The 22126-nt window shown below is 65.4% G+C and overlaps 2 protein-coding genes across 2 annotated transcripts; both read left to right on the forward strand.

The window, feature by feature from the left end:
- Positions 1-686: 686 nt before the first annotated feature.
- On the forward strand, positions 687-16177 carry ABCB8 (ATP binding cassette subfamily B member 8). The gene is made up of 16 exons (XM_045837803.1): positions 687-897; positions 4739-5051; positions 5386-5541; positions 5622-5716; positions 5863-5968; positions 6792-6953; positions 7064-7149; positions 7269-7366; positions 7736-7841; positions 10453-10486; positions 10649-10785; positions 10927-11021; positions 11178-11311; positions 12022-12169; positions 13514-13764; positions 14375-16177. Exons 1-16 carry the CDS (start codon positions 803-805, stop codon positions 14483-14485), a joined length of 2127 nt encoding a protein of 708 aa, XP_045693759.1. The 5' UTR covers positions 687-802; the 3' UTR covers positions 14486-16177.
- A 1704-nt stretch (positions 16178-17881) lies between these two features.
- Positions 17882-21860, forward strand: ASIC3 (acid sensing ion channel subunit 3). The gene is made up of 11 exons (XM_045837836.1): positions 17882-18415; positions 19122-19272; positions 19443-19570; positions 19763-19964; positions 20080-20136; positions 20245-20392; positions 20675-20766; positions 20841-20920; positions 21019-21090; positions 21265-21323; positions 21688-21860. The coding sequence occupies exons 1-11, from the start codon at positions 17882-17884 to the stop codon at positions 21764-21766; spliced, it is 1602 nt and encodes a 533-aa protein (XP_045693792.1). The 3' UTR covers positions 21767-21860.
- Positions 21861-22126: the final 266 nt, after the last annotated feature.

Genomic DNA, 22126 nt, shown 5'->3' on the forward strand with positions numbered 1-22126 from the left:
AATCACCTGGGGAGGTTTTTTTAAACTTTGTTTTTTTAAGATTTATTTATTTTTAGAGAAAGGGAGGGAGAAAGAGAGGGAGAGAAACATCAGTGTGTGGTTGCCTCTCACACGCCCCCTAGTGGGGACCTGGCCTGCAACCCAGGCTTGTGCCCTGACTGGGAATCAAACCCGGGGCCCTTTGGTTTGCAGGCCAGTGCTCAATCCACTGAGCCACACCAGCCAGGGCAAGGAGTTTTTTTTTTAACTCAGTTATACGTGGTTGCCGTCCCGGAGCTCTGACCCGCCTGGAGAGCGGGGTGAGTAGCAAGGTATAGGCACTTGTTTTGAAAAAAACAAAAACGCCGCAGCCGATTTTGTCCATTCTTTTCCCAGAACCAGCGCTCTACACTCCCCGAAGACCCCAGGACCTCTAGAGTCCACCAGCAGCAGCGATACAACTGCAGGGAGGTCCGCGGCTGACGCGTTACTATGGATACCCGGGGCAGGGGTCGGACTTTGCAGACGCAAAACGTCAACCCTAAGCTAGGTCAAGCAGCGGGCGCAAAGCCCTGCCCCGTCCTGCTCAGCACCACCCGGAGCGCGGAAGAGGGACAGGCGGTTCTCTCCAATCACAGTTCCTGAGGGAGGAGCGCGGACAAGGTTTTCTCCAATCACAGCTTGCAAGGCATTCCTGAGTCTTTCCTCCAATCCTCGCCGAGGCGCGAAGGGGTTGTCGGGATGGGGGCCAGAGCCAACATGGAGCCTTCAATGGGATAAGGGTGAAACTTCCGTGCCGGCTGCTCCTGTCTCCCGCCCAGTCATGTTGGTGCACTTATTTCGGGTCGGGATTCGGGGAGGCCCTGTCCCAAGCAGACCGCTACTCCCCCTCAGCTTCCAGACATTCTCGGCTGTCAGGTAAAGAGGGACAACTAAACTGCGAGCGCAGGGCCATTTGACCGGGTAGCCGGGCGCGGGGACCGCCGGGAGATGGAGTCCCGGGCTCGCGCGAGGCCTGCTGGGAGTTGTAGGCCGACCGACCCCGGGAGTGGAATGTCACTCCCCTGGGAATTGGCCTCAATTATTTATAGCGAAGAGCCAGGTGCCAGCAGGAGACTCCGCGTACCTGTTTGCGCGTGTGGGCCGACCGAAAGAAAGCTGTGGGTGGGTGACCACGCCCGGGCCGTACTGCTTGCCCACCAGGGGGCGTCGAGCCGCACTGGCTTTCTCCCTTCGATCGCCGTTCCGGCCCCATCCTCTTTCTTGGAATTGGCCTGGCGATTTGGATAAAAATTATTCGTGTCTAGAGACATTTAGTGTTAGTGGTGCTCCCAGGGTCCAAAATGAGCTGAACAAAAATGGTTCCTAGATGTGGATACTTGCAGCAGGTAGTCCATCTAGTAAGTTGCCCCTGTGTGTTCTGTGTTCACTCCGCGCATGTCGGTGTAGAGAGGGAGCGGGGCAGGGCAGGGAACGGGTGGGAAACGAAGGAGACTCTGAACTGAGACTTAAGTATAAATGCTTTATGAGAAGGTACTGACTCCCTACTGATCTTGGATTGAATGACCTGAGGGCCAGGCAGGCAACAGATTCGGAGGGTGGGTGCATGTGGGCTTGTGTCATTTGGAAGGTCCATCCGATTGATAGAGGGCAAGATCCGGGCGGGGCTGGAGCCGGAAGTACCGGTGCTGGGAAGTAATCCACCAGTTCTTGGCAGTGAGCTAGCCCTGCTTAGAGCCTCAGTTGGGAGAAGATGAGAGAAGATGGAAAGTGTCCGTGGTAAATTATTAAAAAGTTCGAACAATCCTCAGGAAACGAGTAAGGGTGTTAATGTTATTTACACCAGAAAGAAACCCAAGGAAAGAAATCCAATAATATTCAAGTATTTGTGTGTTCATTTGTGCAGTTTTTCAGGTGTTGAAGTCATAGCACAGTAGATCATAAAAGGAACTTGTGGGTTGGGACCATTTAAACTTGAATATAACAGTGCCCTGGCCGGTGTGGCTCAGTTGGTTGAAGCATAGTCCCGTAAACTGAAAGGTTGTGGATTCAGTTCCCGGTCAGGGCACATGCCTGGGTTGCCATTTGGTCCCATGTCGGGGTGCATATGAGGCAGCCAGTTCATGCCCCCGCCCTGCCTCTCAAAAACTGGCAAGCATGTCCTCAGGTGGGGATTAAAGGAAATAAATAAATCATTTTAAAAAGTGACTGTAATAAAAAATAGAATACATATTTAAAAATAGAGGAAGTATCATTTTGTGAAGGCTCTCAACTTGGTGTGCCATACATATGTTCCTTGTACCGGGTTACAATGTACAAGTGTATTTTTTACCGTTGGCCTCAGGAAATCTGAAACTTTGCAAACACCGCAGTAGTGTGTCAGTTCAGATTGTTCTGCATTTCTCATGAGGGCGCGCACTCCACAAACATCAACATTTTTTAAACGTATTATATTCCAGGGCACTGCTGAGCACTGAGGATACGATGGGGAACGAGATAGAATTTCCTGCTCTCAAGGAACAGATGGTCTAATGGGAAGTTGGGCAATTACACAGGGCAGAAGGAGTCAGCTTCTCCACTTAAAACTGTGTGTTTTAGGACAAGACGTAAAGTACACAGTGGAAAACAAGACAGAAACCAGGCATGTGGCCCTGACTGCTGTGGCTCCATGGGTTAGGCAATCCTCCCGCAGACCAAAGGGTCACCGGTTCAATTCCCAGTCAGAGCACATGCCTGGGTTGCAGGCCAGGTCCCTGGTTGGGGGCGTGCAAGAAGCAACCGATGAATGTTTCTCTTGAACGTCAATGTTTCTCTCCTTCTCTTTCTTCCTCCCTTCCCCTCTCTAAAAATAAATAATTTTTTAAATCTTTAAAAACATATTAGCCAGCAGGTGGAAAGTGGCGGGTAGAGGCACAACATAGAAGGGGCAGGAAGCACGGCCCCCGAAAGCAGGGAAGGGTGAGACGAAGCCTGCAGTCAGGAGGGCCAGGGGGTGTGAAACACCGCCCCAGGGAAGCAAGAACCCCTCGCTCATTCCAGTCTTTCTCTAAAAGCCTTTCCCCATCCACTGCCTCATTCGGATCTCTGAGCATCCCATCACGTGCTCCAGGCGGAGAACTTCTTCTCCTGACGGGCGTCTGTAGCCAGTCTTGACCTCTTCCCGCCATGCCCCTCTCCTGTGACCTTTAACATGCAGAGCTGGCCCTGGCCGGCGTGGCTCAGTGGATTGAGTGCCAGACCGGCGAATGGGAAGGTGGCCTGTTCGATAAATGAAACCTTTAAGAAAAAAAAGAAAATGCAAATCTGATTATGTCCCACCCCAGCTAAAAACCAGAGATGGTCTTTATTGCCCTCCGAAGTCCAGCTGTTTTGTGAGGACTGTGAGGACTCCCGCCACACCGCCACCTTTCCTGACCGACCCCCTGAGACGGGAGGAGGAGGAGCCCCGGCTCTGTGCTCTGCGAGCCCGTGGCTCCCCTCTCCCCACGCTCTGCAAGCTTTGTCATGAGCTGTTTGTCACCCGCCACTGAAGTGCCAGCGCCAGGAGGATATTCATTTGGTCTCCTGTTTGGCTCCTGCGCTCCGCGCCTCTGAGCAGAGCGCTGCGCGCAGTAGGCACGCAGCCCTCTGTTGCTGTCTATAGACACGGAAACTGCAGGAAAGAGGGCAGCCTTGGTTTACTGAGATGATGAGATATGCTATTTGATTTCTACTCCTTTCCCTTCCCTCGGCTCATGGAGAGGGAATGTGTCGCCCTTCCCAGCCACACATTGTCACGTGGGCACTGGAGGCCTGGGAGGAGCGGGGTGATGGGGTGCGATAAGCACTGACCGTCGTCAGAAGACCTGGGCCCTGGCCCTGCCACGCAGGACCCTGGGCGCATCGCACAGGGCAGGGTAGAGGGAGCCTACATTCTGGACTCCCACACACACGTCGGGGTTCCCTCCCGTCCCAGGGCTGCCGCCTGCGGACAAAGATTAGCTCTCCGAGCCCCACACGAGTTTGCCGGCTTTGCAGCCGGCTTTGCAGTGGGTGAGTGAGAAAAAAACAGCATCTCCCTCCCAGGGACTCGGGGTCAAACACGGTGGCAGCAGGACGTTAACACTCAGTGTGCTGTCCCCTCCTCTCCAAGTCCGCTCAGGACTGCTGCGTCCTCAACCGGAAGGGAGCGACACGGACTAGCTGCCCTGCGGGGCGCCCTCCGGCTCTGACGTCCTGGGATCCGAGCCTGTGGGTGGGAGCCGGTCACTGGCCCAGAGGCGCCTCCTGGGGCTGCGAGGGCCTGGCTGGCTGAGCAATCGCCCAGGGAGCACCTTTAAGACTTCATCACGTGCACCTGTGTCATTCCTCAGCTGCTTTGCAAGCGTGTGTGTTTGTCTCAGAGACTGAGGGTGCTAACTGAAAGGTTGTCAGTTCGATTCCCAGCCAGGGCACGTTTCTGGGTTGCAGGCCAGGTTCCCCAGTAGGGGGCGTGCAAGAGGCAGCCGATCTCGGTATCTCTCACACGTCAGTGTTTCTCTCCCTCTCTTTCTCTGTCCCTTCCCTTTTCCCTAAAAAGTAAATAAATAATTTTTTTTAACGAATGAAAGCCTGTTTTAAAAAGAAACAGGATGCTTAAGAGCAGCCCGAGATAGGCACGGGCTGGCCTGGCAGGAGGAAGCGCCGCTGTCCAGAGGGCCCGGCGCAGGGGTCGCCTGGCTCCCGTTCAGCTGAGGGACGGCCGGGCCGCAAGCCCGCCCACACGACTCTCCTCCTGCAGGCACTCCGATGGCCGCCACGGCTCCCACCTCCTCCGGGCCGTGGCCCAGCTGCGGTGTCAGCTCCGGGCCCGCCTCCTCCGAGCGCCCCCAGCTCCCCGCCGAAGCCCCTCTGCCTGGCGCTGGGTCGGGGGGGCCCTGCTGGGCCCCGTGGTGCTGAGCAAGTGCCCCCGCCTCTGCCTGGTGGCGCTGTGTGAGGCAGAAGAGGCCCCTCCTGCCGACCCCCGGCCCTATGTCACGGAGTCCCACTTCCACTGGAGGCTCTTCTGGCAGTTTCTGCGCCCCCACCTGCTGGTCCTGGGGGCAGCCATCCTGGTGAGATCTTCCCCCGCACCCCTAAAACCAGGGGTAGGGAGAGCCCCAGCCAGAGCTGCGCAGGGACAGCCTGCCTGCCTCGTGGAGCCTTGGAGGGGACTTTAGGAAGCAGCAAGGGCTGGCCTGAGGGCAGGGTCAAGGGTACCCGGAGAACATGTGCAGGGGCTGGGCGTGCAGGGCTCAGGGGACCCCAGGGCCTGCCAGCCTGAGCTCCGACTCAAAGGCACTGGGGCAGCCAAAGCCCGGGCAGCAGCAGGAGAGGGAGGCCAGGGTCAGGGCTGGGGGAGGGGAAGAGGACGGCCCCCTCTAAATGTCTGTGTGCCCCCCCCCCAAGCTGGCACTGGGTGCGGCTCTGGTGAACGTGCAGATCCCCCTGCTCCTGGGCCAGCTGGTGGAGATCGTGGCCAAGTACACAAGGGACCACGTGGGCAGCTTCCTGCATGAGTCCCGGAGCCTCGGCACCCGCCTGCTCATGCTCTACGGGCTCCAGGTACAGCAGGAGGGGCGGGCCTGGGGGCAGACGGGGTGGGGGGGCGCCGGGCCCCCCCTGAGTGCCGGCCTCTCTCCCAGGGCCTGCTGACCTTCGGGTACCTGGTGCTCCTGTCCCGCATCGGCGAGCGCATGGCCGTGGACATGCGGAAGGCCCTCTTCGGCAACCTGCTCCAGTACGCCGGCCGCAGGGTGCGGGCTGCAGGCGGGGGTGGCGGGCGGGCCCACAGGGGTGCTGGGGAACGTCTGTCTGGAGGTGGGACATCACCCTGAAGTGACGTCTCCCCCTTTCCCCAACCCGTGGCCCCGTGTCCCACGCCAGACAAGACATTGCCTTCTTTGACGTGAAGAGGACGGGGCAGCTGGTGAGCCGGTTGACCGCCGACGTGCAGGAGTTCAAATCGTCCTTCAAACTCGTCATCTCTCAGGTCAGTGCCCCCAGCCCCCCCACCCCCCAGCCTCCCCCCCCACGCCCTCCAGAGAAGCCACACAGGGCCAACCCCGCCCCGCCCGCCGGGCCCCAGGCCTGGCGAGGGTGTGGGTGAAGGACGGGGAAAGTTCGCGGAAGGGAGGCGCCGGGGCAGTGTCCAAGGTCGGGATAAGCTGTGTCTCTCCTGTCCTGAAACCCTCCCTCCCCAGAAGGCCTTCCCAAGGCCTCGGGCAGGAGCCCTTCCAGCCCCGCTTGCCGAGTTGCCGAGAGCGGGATCGCCCTGGCCTGCCTCGCCCCCGGCACGCCTGGCACGTGGACAGGCGCTGAGGAGGGGCCGTGGTTTGCCCCGTGGCACTGCGGGCCTCTCCCCGCCCACCCCGTGGGCCCCGTGGCTGCTGGGTCATAGCAGGCAGCGGCCCACAGCACCCACCCGTGACTCTTTGCTCAGTGTGTGAGGCAGAGAGAGAAGCAAGCTGGGGTCTCTGGGGAAGGCTGCCGTGCCCGCAGGCGCTCCATCTGGTCCCTTCGCGCCTGCTGGCCCAGACAGGGTTGTGTCCGCCCCGGCTGGTGCGGCTCGGGGGGTTGAGTGCCAGCTGCGAACCGAAAGGTCACCGGTTCGATTCCCAGTCGGGGCACAGGCCCCAGGTTGCGGGCGTGCAAGAGGCAACCAATCGATGTTTCTCATCAAACACTGATGTTCTCTTTTACTCTTTCTCCCTCCTTTCCCCTCTCTCTCAAAAAATAAATATTACGAAAAAGGAGAAAAGAAAGTGTAGACTGCACCTGCCAACCTGCCTCCCCGCCTCCTTTCCTCCCCCCAGGGGCTGCGGAGCTGCACCCAGGTGGCCGGCTGCCTGGTGTCCTTGTCCATGCTGTCCCCGCGCCTCACCCTGCTGCTGGCGGTGGCCACGCCCGCCCTGATGGCAGTGGGCACCCTGATGGGCTCAGCTCTCCGAAAACTGTCACGCCAGTGTCAGGAGCAGGTACCAGGATTTCTGCCCGTCCTCCTCACCCCCACCCCCCACCCCTGTACTCTCCGCCCTGTCACTCCTCCGTCACCAGCCTGACTCCCTTTCTCCTGGACGCCTTGCAGGTTGCCAGGGCGACAGGTGTAGCCGACGAGGCCCTGAGTAATGTTCGGACTGTGAGAGCCTTCGCCATGGAACAGCGGGAGGAGGAGTGAGTCCTGGTGGGGGCGGAACCCAAGGCCAGGGGGCTCCCTAGGGCGCTCCCTCCTCCCCGACCCTGCACCCTGCCTGGGCTGCTTCCTGAGGGCTGGGCTCGGCCTCTGTTCCCAGGCGCTACGGAGCAGAGCTGGAGGCGTCGCGCCAGAAGGCAGAGACCCTGGGCAGGGGCATCGCCTTATTCCAGGGGCTCTCCAACATCGCCTTCAACTGTGAGTGAGCAGAGGCCCGGCGGGGGCGGGGCCGGGGCGGGGCCTGGAGGAGCGCGGGACAGGCCCGGGCAGGGCAGCTCTCCCTGTCTGATGCCCTTCGTGCCCGGAGCCCGCATGGCTGCAGGGATGCGGGTGGGCTGTGGGCAGGTGGGCTGATGTCACCGCCGAGGGACGTGGAGCCTGTTGCCTGCTGCCCAGGAGGAGGCCAGGGAGGCGGCCCCTCCCACTGCTTGTTTCCAAAAGAGGAAACAGAGACAGACCGTGCAGGTGACTCACCGGGGTTGCAAGTTCATCTCAGTCAGAGGCGAGGCCAGCCCTCTCCTGGCTCCCCGCCGCCCCTCCCCAACCTCCTGTCTCCCCGCCCTGCAGGCATGGTGCTGGGCACCCTGTTCATCGGGGGCTCCCTCGTGGCAGGCCAGCAGCTGAAGGGGGGAGACCTCATGTCCTTCCTGGTGGCCTCCCAGACCGTGCAGAGGTGAGTGAGGGGTGGTCCCCGCCCCTCGGGAGCCTGTAGGCTGAAGGACGGGGTGCCGGCCTGCAGCACAGTGAGGCCCCTCGCCGGGGAGCAGACCCGTGCCCCCTCGAGGCCCCCGGCCTGATCCGCTGCTGGCACTCGGAGCTGCAGTTGCCAGTTCAGCCGTCCAGAGTCCTCAGGAGCTTTGGACAGCAGAGTACACGCAGCGTGAAGGGGGCCGTCCTAGCCGGGCGGCAGCGTGCCCTTGGGCAACATAATGGTTCACTGTGCAGCCGTCACCACCGTCTCCGCAGAGCTTCCTCACCGTGCACGGCTGCCCCGGCCCCTGGCACCCACCACGCTCCCCTGTCTCTCTGAGTCCCGCTGCCCTGGGCACCCCTGTGAGTGGGGCCACAGCGTATATGTGTCCTCTGTCGCTGGCTCGCTCCACCCGGCAGAACGTCTCCCGGGCTCATCCACGCCGTGGCGTGCGTCAGAGTCCCTCCCTTTGTAGGGCCGCATAAGGTCCTGTGTGTGTAGAGGCTGTCTTGGCCACGCTCCCTAAGAGCTGGCCAACCGTCCTCTGCCTCCACCCGGGTGGCTCCTGGCGCTGGTCGCCCTGAAATCTGCCCGCTGCTCTGGGCCCGCCTGCCTGCGGGCAGCCGAGAGCTCCACGAGGCCCCCCAGCAAACCCCGCAGTGCCGCCTGCCACCCCGCCTCTCCTCGTCATCCCCACCACGCACGTCCCGTGAGCACGAAAGTGCGTGAGACAGACATACACGTTACAAGACGTAACGGAAGAGGGATTCGCCCTTAAGCTGTGAGGAGAGAAGACCTGTGCTACCACCAGCCACACACCAGAGCAGAGCACCACCCACAGGCCCCCCGGGTCCCTCCCCTCTGCTCCCTGTTCTGCCGGCACCTGGGGCCTGGCTTTGCTGCCTGTCTCCCCTCCCCTTGCCCACGGAGTCCCTCGCCATTGACCCCGTGGGGCAGGTGGAAAAGGCTCCACCCTCAGCGCCGTTTCTGCCTGCTGCTTCCTGGCCCGGGGTGCCCACCTCCTTCCTCCAGCCTGGGGGGGCCCAGGGGCTCTGACTGTCACAGCCGAGGGACTTGGGGTCTCCCCCAGCCCACCTCTGGCCTCTCGTTTTAGTTCCGAGGACCCTTAGGGACCCGCCGGCTCCCTCTGTGCCGTGGCCCTGGCCTTCCGCGGGCAGTGGCAGAGAAGTCTTGTGGGCCAGGCAGCTGCGCCCCCAGGCCTGGCCTCCCCCCCCCCCCCCCGCCCCGCCCCGCCCCTTCCCAGCCTGAGTGCAGACCCTCTGAGACTCCTCCCCGCCCCCGCCAGTTAGCAGTGCTGGGGAGGGGCACGAGGAAGCCGGGGAATGAGTGGGTCCGAGCCCGCCAGCTCCCGCAGCCGCAGGCCCTGGGCCTGTTCTGTTGGGAGCCCCTCACCTCGTTGGGGTTTTCACCACCCGCCGCGGAGGAATCGGGTCTCCTTTTACGCAAACAGGGGGCGCGCTTCCTCCTGGGGTCCAGCGGCGGGGAGGGGAGGGGACAGCGCTGCCCCGCCTCCGCGCAGCCCCAGCCTGTGGGCCCCATCCCGGTGCTCCCCTGCGGCGCACTGGGGCCCCTGGGGAGACCGGCGGCGCCCGGACAGACCCGGCCCGCCGGCCGGCCCCTTGGTCCGCACCCAGGCCCAGGCCCTCCTGGGAGCGGGCGCTGCCAGGCGGGCCTCCGGGGAGAGCGAGGGCAGCCTTCCGAGCCACCTCTGAGAGCGAGGCCGTAGCTCACCAGCGGGTCATGTGTGTCTGGTTTTCGGTTGCTGCCTGGCGCCTCTGCCAGGCACTAATGGCTTCCAGATCTCTCCCTCCGCGCCCGCAGAGAACCGCCGCCCCAGCCCTCCCTTGCTCCCTGCCGCCTGCTCCCCTTGGCAAGTGCCGGCGCCCTGAGCCCGCCACAGCCGCTGCCGAGGGGTCGGTCTCCTCTCTGCAGGGTGGCTCTGCGCCCGGCCAGACCCCCGCACCGTCACGGGCCGCTCAGGCCAGGCGGGCCCAGTGACTAAGGAAAGGTGGTGACTCACCCTCCCCAAGCCAGCTGCCCCACCTGACGGAGGTGACCGGCTGTCTAGACAGACGCAGACTTGCGACACACCCCTCGCAGAGGGCAGGCTGTGATAAGCGTCTCCCGGGGTTTTGGAGATGTTTCTCTCAGGGGCTTCCCCAGAGTCTCCCCTGTGGTCCAGTGTCTTCTGCCTTCTTCTTTCTCTGAAAGGACTAACATCCGTGTCCCCCTTAACTAGCCCTCGCTTGCACCTCGGGTGGGCAGTGCTAGACCTAACCCACCTCCGTGGGCCTCGCCACCCTGGCTACCTGGTTGCTGGCACCGGTGCCACCCCTGCATGGGAGCAGCCTCTGCCCTGCAGCCAGCAGGCCATGCAGGGCCCAGTCCTGAGGCAGATGGTTGTGGGCTCCTCCCGCCAGGGGGAGGATGTGGCTCCGCGAGGAGAAGTGCCCTGCCCTGTGACCTGCCCGGGCCCAGGACCGTGTCCTCAGCCCATGCGCCCCGCACACCCGAGACCCAGGCCCGCCCCCCCCCGGGGCCGGCTTCCTCTCAGCCCTCCTGTTCCTCACAGGTCCATGGCCAACCTCTCTGTCCTGTTTGGTCAGGTAAGCGGCAGAGTTGGGGGTGGGTCTGCTCAAACACTGAGGTCGCCTGTGTGCTTCAGGGGCCAGGTGCTGGGGGGAGGGGATGCCGTACCCGCCCGCACGTGGGGGTCCACGCCGTGCTGCTGTTGGGCCCACCCCCTCACCACGCACTGACCCTCCCAGGTGGTTCGGGGGCTCAGCGCGGGCGCCCGGGTGTTCGAGTACATGACCCTCAGCCCCTGCATCCCGCTGTCCGGGGGCCACTGCGTGCCCAGGGAGCACCTGCGCGGGTCCATCGAGTTCCGCAACGTCAGCTTCAGGTCAGTGTCAGCAGGTGGGCGCAGAGGTCACTCCCTCCGGGCTGGGGGCCTGCCGGCCCGCACCCCCCTCTCAACGAGGCCCGTCAGGGGTGCAGGGGGGACCGGGAGCCTGGTCTCACCGAGAGTATCCTGGCCCCCCAGTTACCCCGGCCGCCCCGGCTTCCTGGTGCTCGAGGACTTCAACCTCACGCTGCCCCCCGGCAGGATCGTGGCCCTCGTGGGCCAGTCGGGCGGAGGTGAGAGGAACCCGCAGCCCCCCACCCCACCCCACCCCACCCCCGCCGGGACTTCCCCCCATGGTGGTGGTCACCCAGTGGAGCCCCTCCCCTGCCACCGCCCCCAGAAACCCGTGCCCCTCCCTGACTGCCCCATCCCCCAACCCCACGTCCCAGGAAAGACCACCGTGGCTTCCCTGCTGGAGCGCTTCTACGACCCCACGGCGGGCACAGTGACCCTGGACGGACGGGACCTGCGCACCCTTGACCCCTCCTGGCTCCGGGGCCAGGTCATCGGCTTCATCAGCCAGGTGTGGAGAGAAGAGGCTTCCCTCGGCGCCCGGGGCTCCGGGAAAGGGCGTCTTGAATGCCCAGCCGGTCTCCTTTCTCCTCTCCCCACCCCCCGCCCTGCCTCTCTCTCAGTGTCTCGGTCACTTGGGCCTTTCCCCCCTCCCTCCTCCTCATCCCTGCCCTGGGGGTCCCTGGCCTCCTTCCCTTGTTCCCCGGCATTCCTTGGGGCCTGAAGCTTTCTCCTCCTGGGCCCCCGCAGCCCTGCCCCCTCTCTCTAGGGCAGGAGGGCTGCTCCTCCATTAATGCTGGCCAGCCAGGTGGGGCTGGGATGGCTGTTTCAGGACCCCGGGCTCTGGGGCAGGTCCGTGGTGTCTGGGGGGTCTAGAGACGTCCACACGGTGTCTCTGGGGACTGCTGGTCGCCAGTCACCCGCTAGGCGAGGCCCCGACACTGCGCCTCTGCGCGGGTGGTGCCGCCCGGGAAAGGTGCACCTTCCCGCTGGGTGTTTACTAAAGCGCACCTGCCGCCCTGCGGCCACACCCCTCCACCATCCCTCCAGAGAGCAGGGGTCTGCGGGGTGCTCCCCCGTGAGAGGGCCTGTTCTCGTGGGACCTGCGACTGAACCGCCCCTGCCTGCCCTCCAAGGCGTCCTGGCTTGACCAAAATAGCCTCTCCTGACGCAAAGTCTGAGCGCTTCCCGTGGGCTGCGCCCCACGCCACCCCACCGCAGGAGCCGGTGCTGTTCGGGACGACCATCATGGAGAACATCCGCTTCGGGAAGCCGGGCGCCTCGGACGAGGAGGTGTACGCCGCTGCCCGGGAGGCCAACGCGCATGCGTTCATCTCCCGCTTCCCGGACGGCTACGACACCGTGGTCGGTGAGTGCCGGGACCGCGCCCCGCCCGGGCCTGCAGGGCCCTCGCGTGCGGCCGGGCCAGGGCACAGGGATGCCGGCGCCGCGTCAGGACGACCGGCCTAGACCTGGGCTGTGGGGACAGGGCAGTCCGGGCACAAGCCGGCCGCGGGGACAGACACGCAGCAGGGACGCAGCCCCAGGCTGCGCCGCGTAATGAAGTTCCGGTCCGTGAGGGGCCGCACGCAGGGCGGGGCGGCGGCGCACACGCAGCCCCGGCGAGTCTCGGGCTGGACCGTCCAGAGTGCACAGCGCCGCGCTTCTCAGAACGTATTCTGCCGTCAAGTGATGTGTGGCCGTACAGGACCGGCCGGGGACACAGTGATCCCGGGCGTTGGGGACCTGCAGAGCTCACCAGGGGCCTCTGCGTGCTGAGGCCCAGCCGGAAGAAGCAGTGGGTACAGTGTCGTCGTAGTCGTCCATCTCCCCAGCTCCCGTGCCGTTCCCTCCCTGCCTTTTAACGTAGAGGGGTTTCCCGGCCGGCCGTGGTGGGATCGGCGGGGCGCGCAGGCCCCTGTCTGCCGTGCCCAGGATGGGGTTCTGGTGGTTCTGGAAGGCCCCCCAGGCCGGCGCCGCGTGGCAGTGTGCTGCACGTTCATCCCGGAGGTCTCCTCTCCAGCCTCTGGGGCCGTGTGCATCTCCCGGTCTCTGGCTCTGTGGCTGGTGTCCCCACACACCCACCGCAAGGCACAGGCAGAGCTGAGGCTCTCGGCTGCTCTGGACCTTAGGCCTCCATCTGGCGGAGCTTCCTTCCACCTCCCGAGCGGTGCCCTCGCCTGCGGCCACCCAGACCCAGCTGGCCGCCTCGCTGCTTGCACTCCCCATCTCTGGGGGGGTGCTTCCCTTGCGCCTCTGCCACCCGTGTGCTCTGGGCTTCCGGAGCCTTCATTGTGGCCCTCGCTGTCGTGCGGCCGTGCGGCTGCCGTCACTTGGAAGCCCTTTTCGCTCCCAGGCTGCCACCCCTGCGCTCTCCCCAAATGTGGTCTCCCTGGAATGCCCAGGTGGTGGGCATCGAATCCACCGTACCTGCACACCCTGGGACCATGCACCTGGGCCCTGGGTGTCCCGTCCTGGCTCTGACACCCTGAACCCCACCTCGCACACAGCTCAGGGCACCGTGCACGAGCGTGTGTGCGTGTGCCAGGGGACGTGGCAGCCGGTGCAGACGTGCTGACGGGCGGTGCCCCTGCCCTCGCAGAGGCCAAGGGAGGACCCCGAGGGGCCCGACGGGGCATCCCCAACGGGCCTGGTGCCCTTTGCAGGCCCCACCCCCACCCCCGTGCAGAGCTGAGGGCTGCTTCCTCCCCAGGCGAGCGGGGCGCCACCTTGTCCGGCGGCCAGAAGCAGCGCCTGGCCATTGCCCGTGCCCTCATCAAGCAGCCTGCGGTGCTGATCCTGGACGAGGCGACCAGCGCCCTGGACTCGGAGTCTGAGCGGGTCGTGCAGGAGGCCCTGGACCGCGCCAGCGCCGGCCGCACCGTGCTGGTCATCGCCCACCGGCTCAGCACCGTGCGCGGGGCCCACCACATCGTCGTCATGGCCCACGGCCGTGTCTGCGAGGTCAGCGCGGGCCTGGGGGCTGACGGGGTGGCTCGGGACAGCTTGAGCCACAGACACACAGTGGAACTCTGTGCCGGACTATGGGAGGGTCTGGCCTGGCCCTGGGGGCTGGGGGCCACCCGCTGGAAGCAGCACCCCCTACGGGTGCAGGACTTTCTGCCCTCAGATAGACCCTGGCCCCTTGGGGCGCCAGAGTGCCCCTCTGTTCCCTGGGGCAGTAGAGCGCCCGGGGGCCACAGGGAAGTGCAGTGTGACAGGCCGGCAGCAGCACCCAGAGGCTGGGCCCTGGGTCCGCAGCGGGGCTGGCAGGTGTCGTGGGGCCGGGCTTCCGGCCCCCAGCCACCTGTTCGGGCAAGAGCTGAAGGGTTTGTGAGGGACACCGGGGCCTGTGGGCTGTGTAAAGGGGCCGGAGGCCAGCAGGGAGGCGGTGTTTGCACACACAGATGTGCCGGCGGCGTCTGCAACCAGTTGTGCTTTGGTTTCATAGTGTCCCTGGCAGGAAGTCTGGCTTTGGTGACAGTGAGCCTGATGGCTAATAGGAAGCCAGCCCCACTAGGGCCCTGAACTCTGAGCTGGGCTGGGTGGCCATCTGCCCCTCCTTCCTCTGCAGGCGGGGACCCATGACGAGCTCCTGAAGAAAGGCGGGCTCTACGCGGAGCTCATCCGGAGACAGGCCCTGGCCACCCCGCACCCCCAGGCGCCCAGGGGCCCTGGGTCCTGAGAGCACTGCCCAGCGCAGCGCCCGGGGCTGAGGACTGCGCCCCAGGGGTCCAGCGTGCTGGCCGTGGGCTGCCCCCTGCACACGGCGAAACTCGGGACAGGCACCCGGCTGGGCACGGCCCGGGCCCCCGCTCTGAGGAAACCACAGGCGGGGCCAGGGAGTTCTGCCCTCGCCCGGGCCAGACCTCACCCGCCTAGGCTGACTCCCTGTGGCCCTTCGTCCCCACTGCCTCCCGGGGTCTGGGGAGGAGCCCCCCACCCCCACTCCCCAGCCAACCCCTTGACCCCACAGTCCTTATTTCTAGAGTTCACCCCCCGCCCCATCCAAATGGGGCCGGGGCCCGACAGGCCCTCGGGCAGCAGAGGGGGCAGTCTTGGGCCAGCCTGGCCCGGCCTGTCACCTGGTGAGATCGTGGACAGCCCGCTCTACCGAGGACACCAGCTTGGAAGGGAGCCGACACTCCTGGGACTGCGACAGCCAGGGGGACACGCAGTACCCGCTGCCCCCAATCACAAGGGCGACAGTGATGCTGAGCCCTTGGGCCGGCAGATGCAAACCTGGCTGGGGAGGGGCAGCCACCGCCACACCGGGCGAAGTCGGGACCGGAGCCCCGCCTCGGAAAAGGACTGTCCGGGTGCCCGCACCCGTGGGCCTGCGGCCCTGCAGCTGCGAGTGAGGACTGCGAGTAGCCGGTCTCCCCGCAGCCCTCCTGACTGGCTCTGCCCTCGTCACCCCTGCCAGGCTGACCCGGCATTTTGGGCAACTTCTGGGGCACAGAGGGCGCAGCCACAGAGCGAGGGCGGCGGCAGTGGCGGGAGAAGCAGAGCTGCCTGCTTCTGGAGGCCAGTCCAGAAGAGGCAGCAGGGGCCCAGGGGTGAGTGCAGGCGCCGAGGGAGAGACTCCACAGCCCCTTCCAGGTGTGGCTCAGGACCCGGCGCCACCCCAAATGTCCCAGGGCCACAGCTGCCCTGCTCTGCTGCCCCGCTCTCTGACCAGTAGGGGAGAGGCCACACCCCAGGGCAGCCTCGGCCCAGGACGAGGAGTGTAGGGCCGACTCTGGGTGTTTTCACGCTCAGTGGCCAGTGCACCCGAGGGCAGGCCTTCAACAGCCCCCCAGGTCCCCACCGGCCTGCCCGGCCCCTTGCTCGGGAGAGCCGGTGGGGTCAGCTCCTGCTCCTCAGACCCTGGCCCGGGCCTCCGACACCAGATTCCAGGTCTCTGTGCCCCGTCAGGCCGGTTTCTGTGACCCCTGCCCCCAGCTCCCCTGGGGGAGCAGGAGCCATGGCGAGTCTTCCGGGGGAGGCCCTGAGGCTGGCACCGTAGCCTGAACCTCGACCTTGGCTCCTTTGGCTCTTCCACGCGGATCCTGAGCCTGGCTGTGCTTCCTCTTCAACGCTCGTCTAAGAGCTTAAATGGGCCCTGGCAGGTGGCTCAGTGGGTTAGAGCATCGTCCTGACACACCAAGGCTTCGGGTTCAATCCCAGGTCAGGGCATGTCCGAGAAACAACCAGCGAATGAGTAAGGGGAACAACAAATCAGTGTGTCTCCCTTCCTCCCTCTCCAAATCGGTTTAAGAAAACCTTTGTAAGAAGTTAGAGTGGGGTCATCTGTGGTGAACTACGAAAAGCCCGCAGTGCCGCAGCCTCCCAACGTGGTCGTGTCGTCCTGGCAATAAACCTCGTCACCCACTCACTCTGTCTGAAAAGTGTCCCTTCGGCGCCCGTCGTGCCCTGAGCCCCCGACGGGCTGGGTGGTCCCTGCGTCCTGCCTGAGGGGGCCTGCCGTCTCGCCTGGACGGACGGGCAGGCAGGCGACTGCAGCACGGCGTGACTGCGCCGTGGGCCCTGTGTCTCCTCCTCTCTGCCGGGGACCCACCCGCGTGAGCCCTGCGGCCTCCAGTGCTTTGTGGAAAGCGATGGAGCGGAGGCTGAGCCAGTCCCTGGAGACACACTCACTTTCTCTCGGGCCCACAGTGCAGCGTCTGCCTCTCCGTTCCTCGGCCCCAGAGGGGAGTGGTGGGGGGCCAGGTCCCGACACCACCCTCCACGGGCCTGTCTGGGCCAGTTCCTGTGGCCCTCGGCTGCCCGGCCTTCCTGCTGCTGTCCCCTGTCCCCTGGGCCTTGAGTCCCCGAGACCCCCTCATCCCTCTCCGGAGGCACCTGCCCCAGCTGCTGGGAGACGGCCCCACTGCAGCCGGGGGCACCCAGCTGGTGCAGTGTCTTCCTTTACAAAAGCCCCTCACTGAGCAGATGCACTCCTGTGTTACTGCTGGGAGCACACCCAGTGTCACTCCCACAGCCGGGGGTTTTGTGGCACCGAATGTACCCACCGTCTGGAATGGAAGAGTGGAAATCCCCAGGGCTCCTCAGGGGCCTGGTGACGAACGGCGTGGCACACAGCCAATCAAAGATGGGGAAGTTTCCTAGCTACTGAGTGCCACACGAATATGTCAGTGAAACAAGATGTGACACCACTGGGCGCCCAGGGCGCACCTGGGAGCTGGACTACATTACCTGGGAGGGGAGAGCGTGAGCCCACCATCTTTGTGATGGAGGCCGATCCCCCAGACAGGAGGGCCTGAGGAGAGGGTCACTCGAGAGACAGTCCCCCAGGACATGGGCCCTGCAGAGGCCCTGGTGGCTGGAACGCCAGGGGGCTCAGCAGGAGGCAGCCAACGCCAGCCACACCCCACCACCTTCCAGCCTGGTCCAGAGCCAGCTCCACCCCAGTGATGAGGTTAGCGAGAAGACAGGAGACGGGGAGGAGGGAGGAGCCAGGCCGAGGGCCTGCGACTGACCCTCGGCCCCGCATACAGGGGCTGCAGCTGGGACACCAGAGACCCCAAGGGCCCCCCCAGCACTGACTACCTCTGGGCTCCCCTGGAGCCCAACCAGGGTCACTGTGGTTTCCAGCTGGCGCCTCTGGTTTCCCCAGCCACGGTCCCCACCCACCCCCCCACCCCGTGCTGCACTAATGGCTCAGCCTGGGGCCCCAGGGACCTCCCCGCCCCCCAGGCTGCTCTGCCAGGCCCCTTGCCCCCTCACTGCTGAAACCCAATCCTCTGCAGCAGCCCTGGCTCAGCAGAGCTGCAAAGCAGCCCTGCTTACCACGCCGGCTGGGCTGCGCCCTACCTGCTCTCCGCCGCGGAGCCCCCAGGCCCGAGGAGCCGCAGCCTGCTCCTGGACAAGGCCAGCTGGACCCGCCGGGTCACCCCATCCAACCCAGCCAGGCCAGTGCCTCCCTGCCTCGCTCTCGGGCTTGCCCCCTCTCCTCGCCTCACACCCGCACTCCCCGCTGCCTGGCCGGCCCCTCTGTCCCCGAACTGACCCTCTCTTGCTTCCAAGCCTCTGTAGCCTGGTCACCAGTCCTCTCCGCCCCCTCTCCTTGACTCCTGCCATGAAGCCCCCCTCAGGGCTGGAGGAGGCCCGGCGGCCGGCCTCGGACATCCGCGTGTTTGCCAGCAGCTGCACGCTGCACGGGCTGGGCCACGTCTTCGGCCCGGGCAGGCTGACCCCTCGCCGGGGGCTGTGGGCCCTGGCCGTGCTCCTGTCGCTGGCCGCCTTCCTCTACCAGGTGGCGGAGAGGGTGCGCTACTATGGCGAGTTCCACCACGAGACGGCCCTGGACGAGCGCGAGAGCCGCCAGCTGGTCTTCCCGGCCGTCACCCTGTGCAACATCAACCCCCTGCGCCGCTCGCGCCTCACGCCCAACGACCTGCACTGGGCCGGGCCCTCGCTGCTGGGCCTGGAGCCCTCGGAGCACGCGGCCTTCCTGCACGCCCTGGGCCGGCCCCCCGCGCCGCCCGGCTTCATGCCCAGCCCCACCTTCGACATGGCCCGGCTCTACGCCCGGGCCGGGCACACCCTGGAGGACATGCTGCTGGACTGTCGCTACTGTGGCCAGCCGTGCGGGCCTGAGAACTTCACTGCGGTGAGCCGGCCGCCGGGCCTGTCCCGCCGGACACCCAGGAGTGCCGGCCAGTCCCTGGGCAGGACCTGCCGTCCCAGCCCTGGCAGGGCAGGCTCCCCCAAAGCCAGAGAACCTTAACACCCCCGATCCGGGATCTGGGACCCTTTCCTTCCCAGCCAGGCTGCAGGCCCCCACCCCACCAGTGCCTTTCTGTTCAGCCCCGGGAGCTGTCTTCCTGGGGGCCCGCTCTGTCACTCAGGTGGACTACGGTGTGGAAGGTCACACCTCCCAGCTTGGGGCCTCACCCCGGCAGGCTCTGGGCCCAGCTCTGCTCTGCGGAGACCCTGCTACCGGGGGTGAGGGACCACCGGTGGGATTGCTCCAGGGCCGGAGACCCCGCTCTCGGCCGAGGAGAGGAAGGGGCTGGCATTCCCTCTGCCTCCTCAACGTCCTGCCGGTCCCGGAGGACGGCAGCGGGGACCCCCGCCTTTCACCCCACTCTCCAAAGAAGGCCTGCCCTGCGGACTGTGCACTTGGCTGGAGATAGCGGGGTCAGGGGGAGGTGGAGTGAGGGTGTGAGACTGCATGTGCCTGTGGGAGGGAGGGGCTGGGGGTTCGAGGAAGAGCCCCCGGCAGAGGACGGGGAGGGGAGCGGTCCCTTGGCCCTGCGTGGGCCTGGCTGGGCCTCTGCCTCCCCAGTGAGTCCGCCCCGGGTGCCCGCCCCCAGATCTTCACCCGGATGGGTCAGTGCTACACCTTCAACTCGGGCGCGGACGGGGCAGAGCTGCTCACCACCCCCAAGGGCGGCGCGGGCAGTGGGCTGGAGGTCATGCTGGACGTGCAGCAGGATGAGTACCTGCCCGTGTGGAAGGACGTGGGTACGGGAGCCCGCGCGTGAGGCTGGGGGCGCACGGGCGGGTTGCGACAGCTCTGGGGAGGCGAGGAGAAGGAGGGGGCAGGCAGGGGGTGGCCCACCGCGGCCCTGGGGAGAAGGGGCTGAAGCCAGGGTCTCCTGGGACCCAGGCCTCGGCGCCCCTTCCCCCCGCAGAGGAGACCCCGTTTGAGGCGGGGGTCCGAGTGCAGATCCACACGCAGGAGGAGCCGCCCATCATCGACCAGCTGGGCTTTGGCGCCGCCCCCGGCTACCAGGTGTTCGTGTCTTGCCAGCAGCAGCAAGCATCCTCCCCGAGCCTCCCAGCCCCTCCCCTCCCAGGGCCCCACACCTCAGCCGCCCCCCAACTCTTCAAACGCGTCCGGAGGTCTCTGCCCCTCCCCCACCACACCCCCGTGCCCCCGTCCCAGTGCCGGCTCACGTTCTCCCTGGGTGCCCACCTCTCCCCAAACCCTCCTTAACCAGTGTCTCTGCAGCTGAGCTATCTGCCACCGCCCTGGGGTGACTGCAGCTCAGTATCTCTGGACCCTGACTTTGAGCCGGAACCCTCTGGTCCCCTGGGTCCCCCCGGCCCCAGTCCGGGTCCCAGCCCTCCCTATAGTCTAATGGGCTGTCGCCTGGCCTGCGAGACCCGCTATGTGGCTCGGAAGTGCGGCTGCCGATTGATGCATATGCCTGGTGAGGGGCTGGAGAGCGGAGCAGGGGTCCGGTGGGGAGGGGCCGCAGCCTGTGGGGGGGGCCTGAAGCTGTCACTCATACATACACACCCCTCGCCCGCCCCACCTCCCGCCAGGTGGCGCACCGGTGTGCAGCCCCCAGCAGTACAAGGACTGCGCCAACCCGACGCTGGGTAAGGGGCAAGCATCCCCGCCACCTGTCCCCACCCGCCTCAGCTTGGGACCCCCACCCCACCACGGGGGTCGGGGACGGTCCTGATCCAGATGTCTGTGGCCCGCAGACGCCATGCTGCGGAAGGACGCGTGCGTCTGCCCCAACCCTTGCGCCACTACGCGCTACGCCAAGGAGCTCTCCATGGTGCGGATGCCCAGCCGCGCCGCTGCCCGCTACCTGGCCCGAAAGTACAACCGCAGCGAAGCGTACATCGCGTGAGCCCGCAGAGCGGGGTCAGGGGGCGCGGGACCTGGGAGGGGCAGGTGCCCTCCTCCAGCTGAGGGCGCGCACCCGGGCGGGACACCAGTTTGCACGTCATCCAGGGGTTCCGGGACTCTGGACAAGCTGCCTGACCTTTCCGCCACTGCGCCTTCCGCAAACAGGGGTGGTGCCGCCCCTCTCAGGCCTCTTCAAAGGAGTCATTGGCCAGAGAACGTGCACCCGTTTCCTGCCAGCCAGGGGGTGCACAATGGACATTCCTGCCTCTTTCCCCCCAGGGAGAACGTGCTGGTGCTGGACATCTTCTTCGAGGCCCTCAACTACGAGACAGTGGAGCAGAAGAAGGCCTATGAGGTGTCCGAGCTACTCGGTGCGTGCGGGGTGCCTGGGGACCGGAGGGCTGCACAGGTGGCTGTGAGCTGACCAGTGGCCCGGTCTCCGCAGGTGACATTGGGGGCCAGATGGGGCTGTTCATCGGGGCCAGCCTGCTCACCATCCTGGAGATCCTGGACTACCTCTGTGAGGTGGGCGTGGGACCCCCGCTGAGGGAGAGGGAAGGAAGCAAGCTGAGGGACCCAGGCGAGGGCGCGCGCTGGCCACCTCCCCCCCTGCTTGCCCCCAGGTGTTCCGAGACAAGGTCCTGGGACACTTCTGGAACCGGAAGCGCTCCCCGAAGCACTCCAGCAGCAACCTGGTAACAGCCTCCTCCTCCCCTGCCCCCTCTGCCTGGGTTCTCTGCCCGCCCCCGCCCCCCCAAGCCTAGAACACCCTCCCTTCCCAGCTGGGCAGAAACGGGGCGGGGAGGGGCACGCAGTGCCCTTGGCCGGAGGACCCCTCCCCTCCTCTGACCCTCTCCCTCCTCCCGCAGCTTCAGGAAGGGCTCGGCAGCCATGGAAACCAAGTGTCCCATCTCAGCTTGGGCCCCAGGTAACATGAAATGTCCCTGTAAGGTCAAGGGAGGAGGGACAGGTGCAGTCTAGAGCCCAGGTGGCAAACACAAGGCCCGCGGCCCGAACCCGGCCCTCCACCTTGGTTTATCCGGCCCGGCACCTTGTTTCTACCCGGCGGCAGTGCCGAGCTCTCGCCTAACTGTTGAGGAGCAGTTACACTGATACAGTCCTAAAGTTACACTCGGCCCTTTGAAGGCAACCGCGAGGCTGATGGGGCCCCCGGTGAAAATGAGTCTGACACCCCTGCTCTAGAAGGTGAAGTTCAGGTCCAGGAGGCCAGGAGCAGGGAGGCGGGGCCGAGGCCTCCCGTGCTAGCACGGCGGCCGGCCGTGTCTCAGCAGGCCTCCCGCTCCTCCCTGCGCCGTGACCAGGACCCTCTCCGCCTCCCACCGCACCTGCTACCTCGTCACCCGGCTCTAGACCGGGTGTCCGTGTCTCCGGGCCAGGCCCTGACGTCTCGGACAAGCCCCTGCCTGCGTATCGCTTTGTCATTTTCATCCCAAATAAAGTTCTAGTGCATCAGCCTGAGCTGCTCCTCCTACAGGCAGGCTGGTCAGGTCAAGGTCGGCCAGCCCTCCTCGGGCACAAGACCTCTGCCGGCCAGCATCTAGAGGACACGTGGGGGGTGGGGGTGGGGCTCCCAATTAACCTCCAGAAGGCTCTCTGGGACAGAAGGGCAAGGACAGGGCGTCGGCCATGTGCACCTCAGAGGGAATGAGTTTGTCAGGGTGACATCTCGGAGAGAACGGTCCCCCTGTTTGGGGGGCCATGAGGGAATGG

Source organism: Phyllostomus hastatus, unplaced genomic scaffold, assembly GCF_019186645.2.
Source record: "Phyllostomus hastatus isolate PE091 unplaced genomic scaffold, TTU_PhHast_1.1 phas_contig_244, whole genome shotgun sequence".
Taxonomy (NCBI): domain Eukaryota; kingdom Metazoa; phylum Chordata; class Mammalia; order Chiroptera; family Phyllostomidae; genus Phyllostomus; species Phyllostomus hastatus.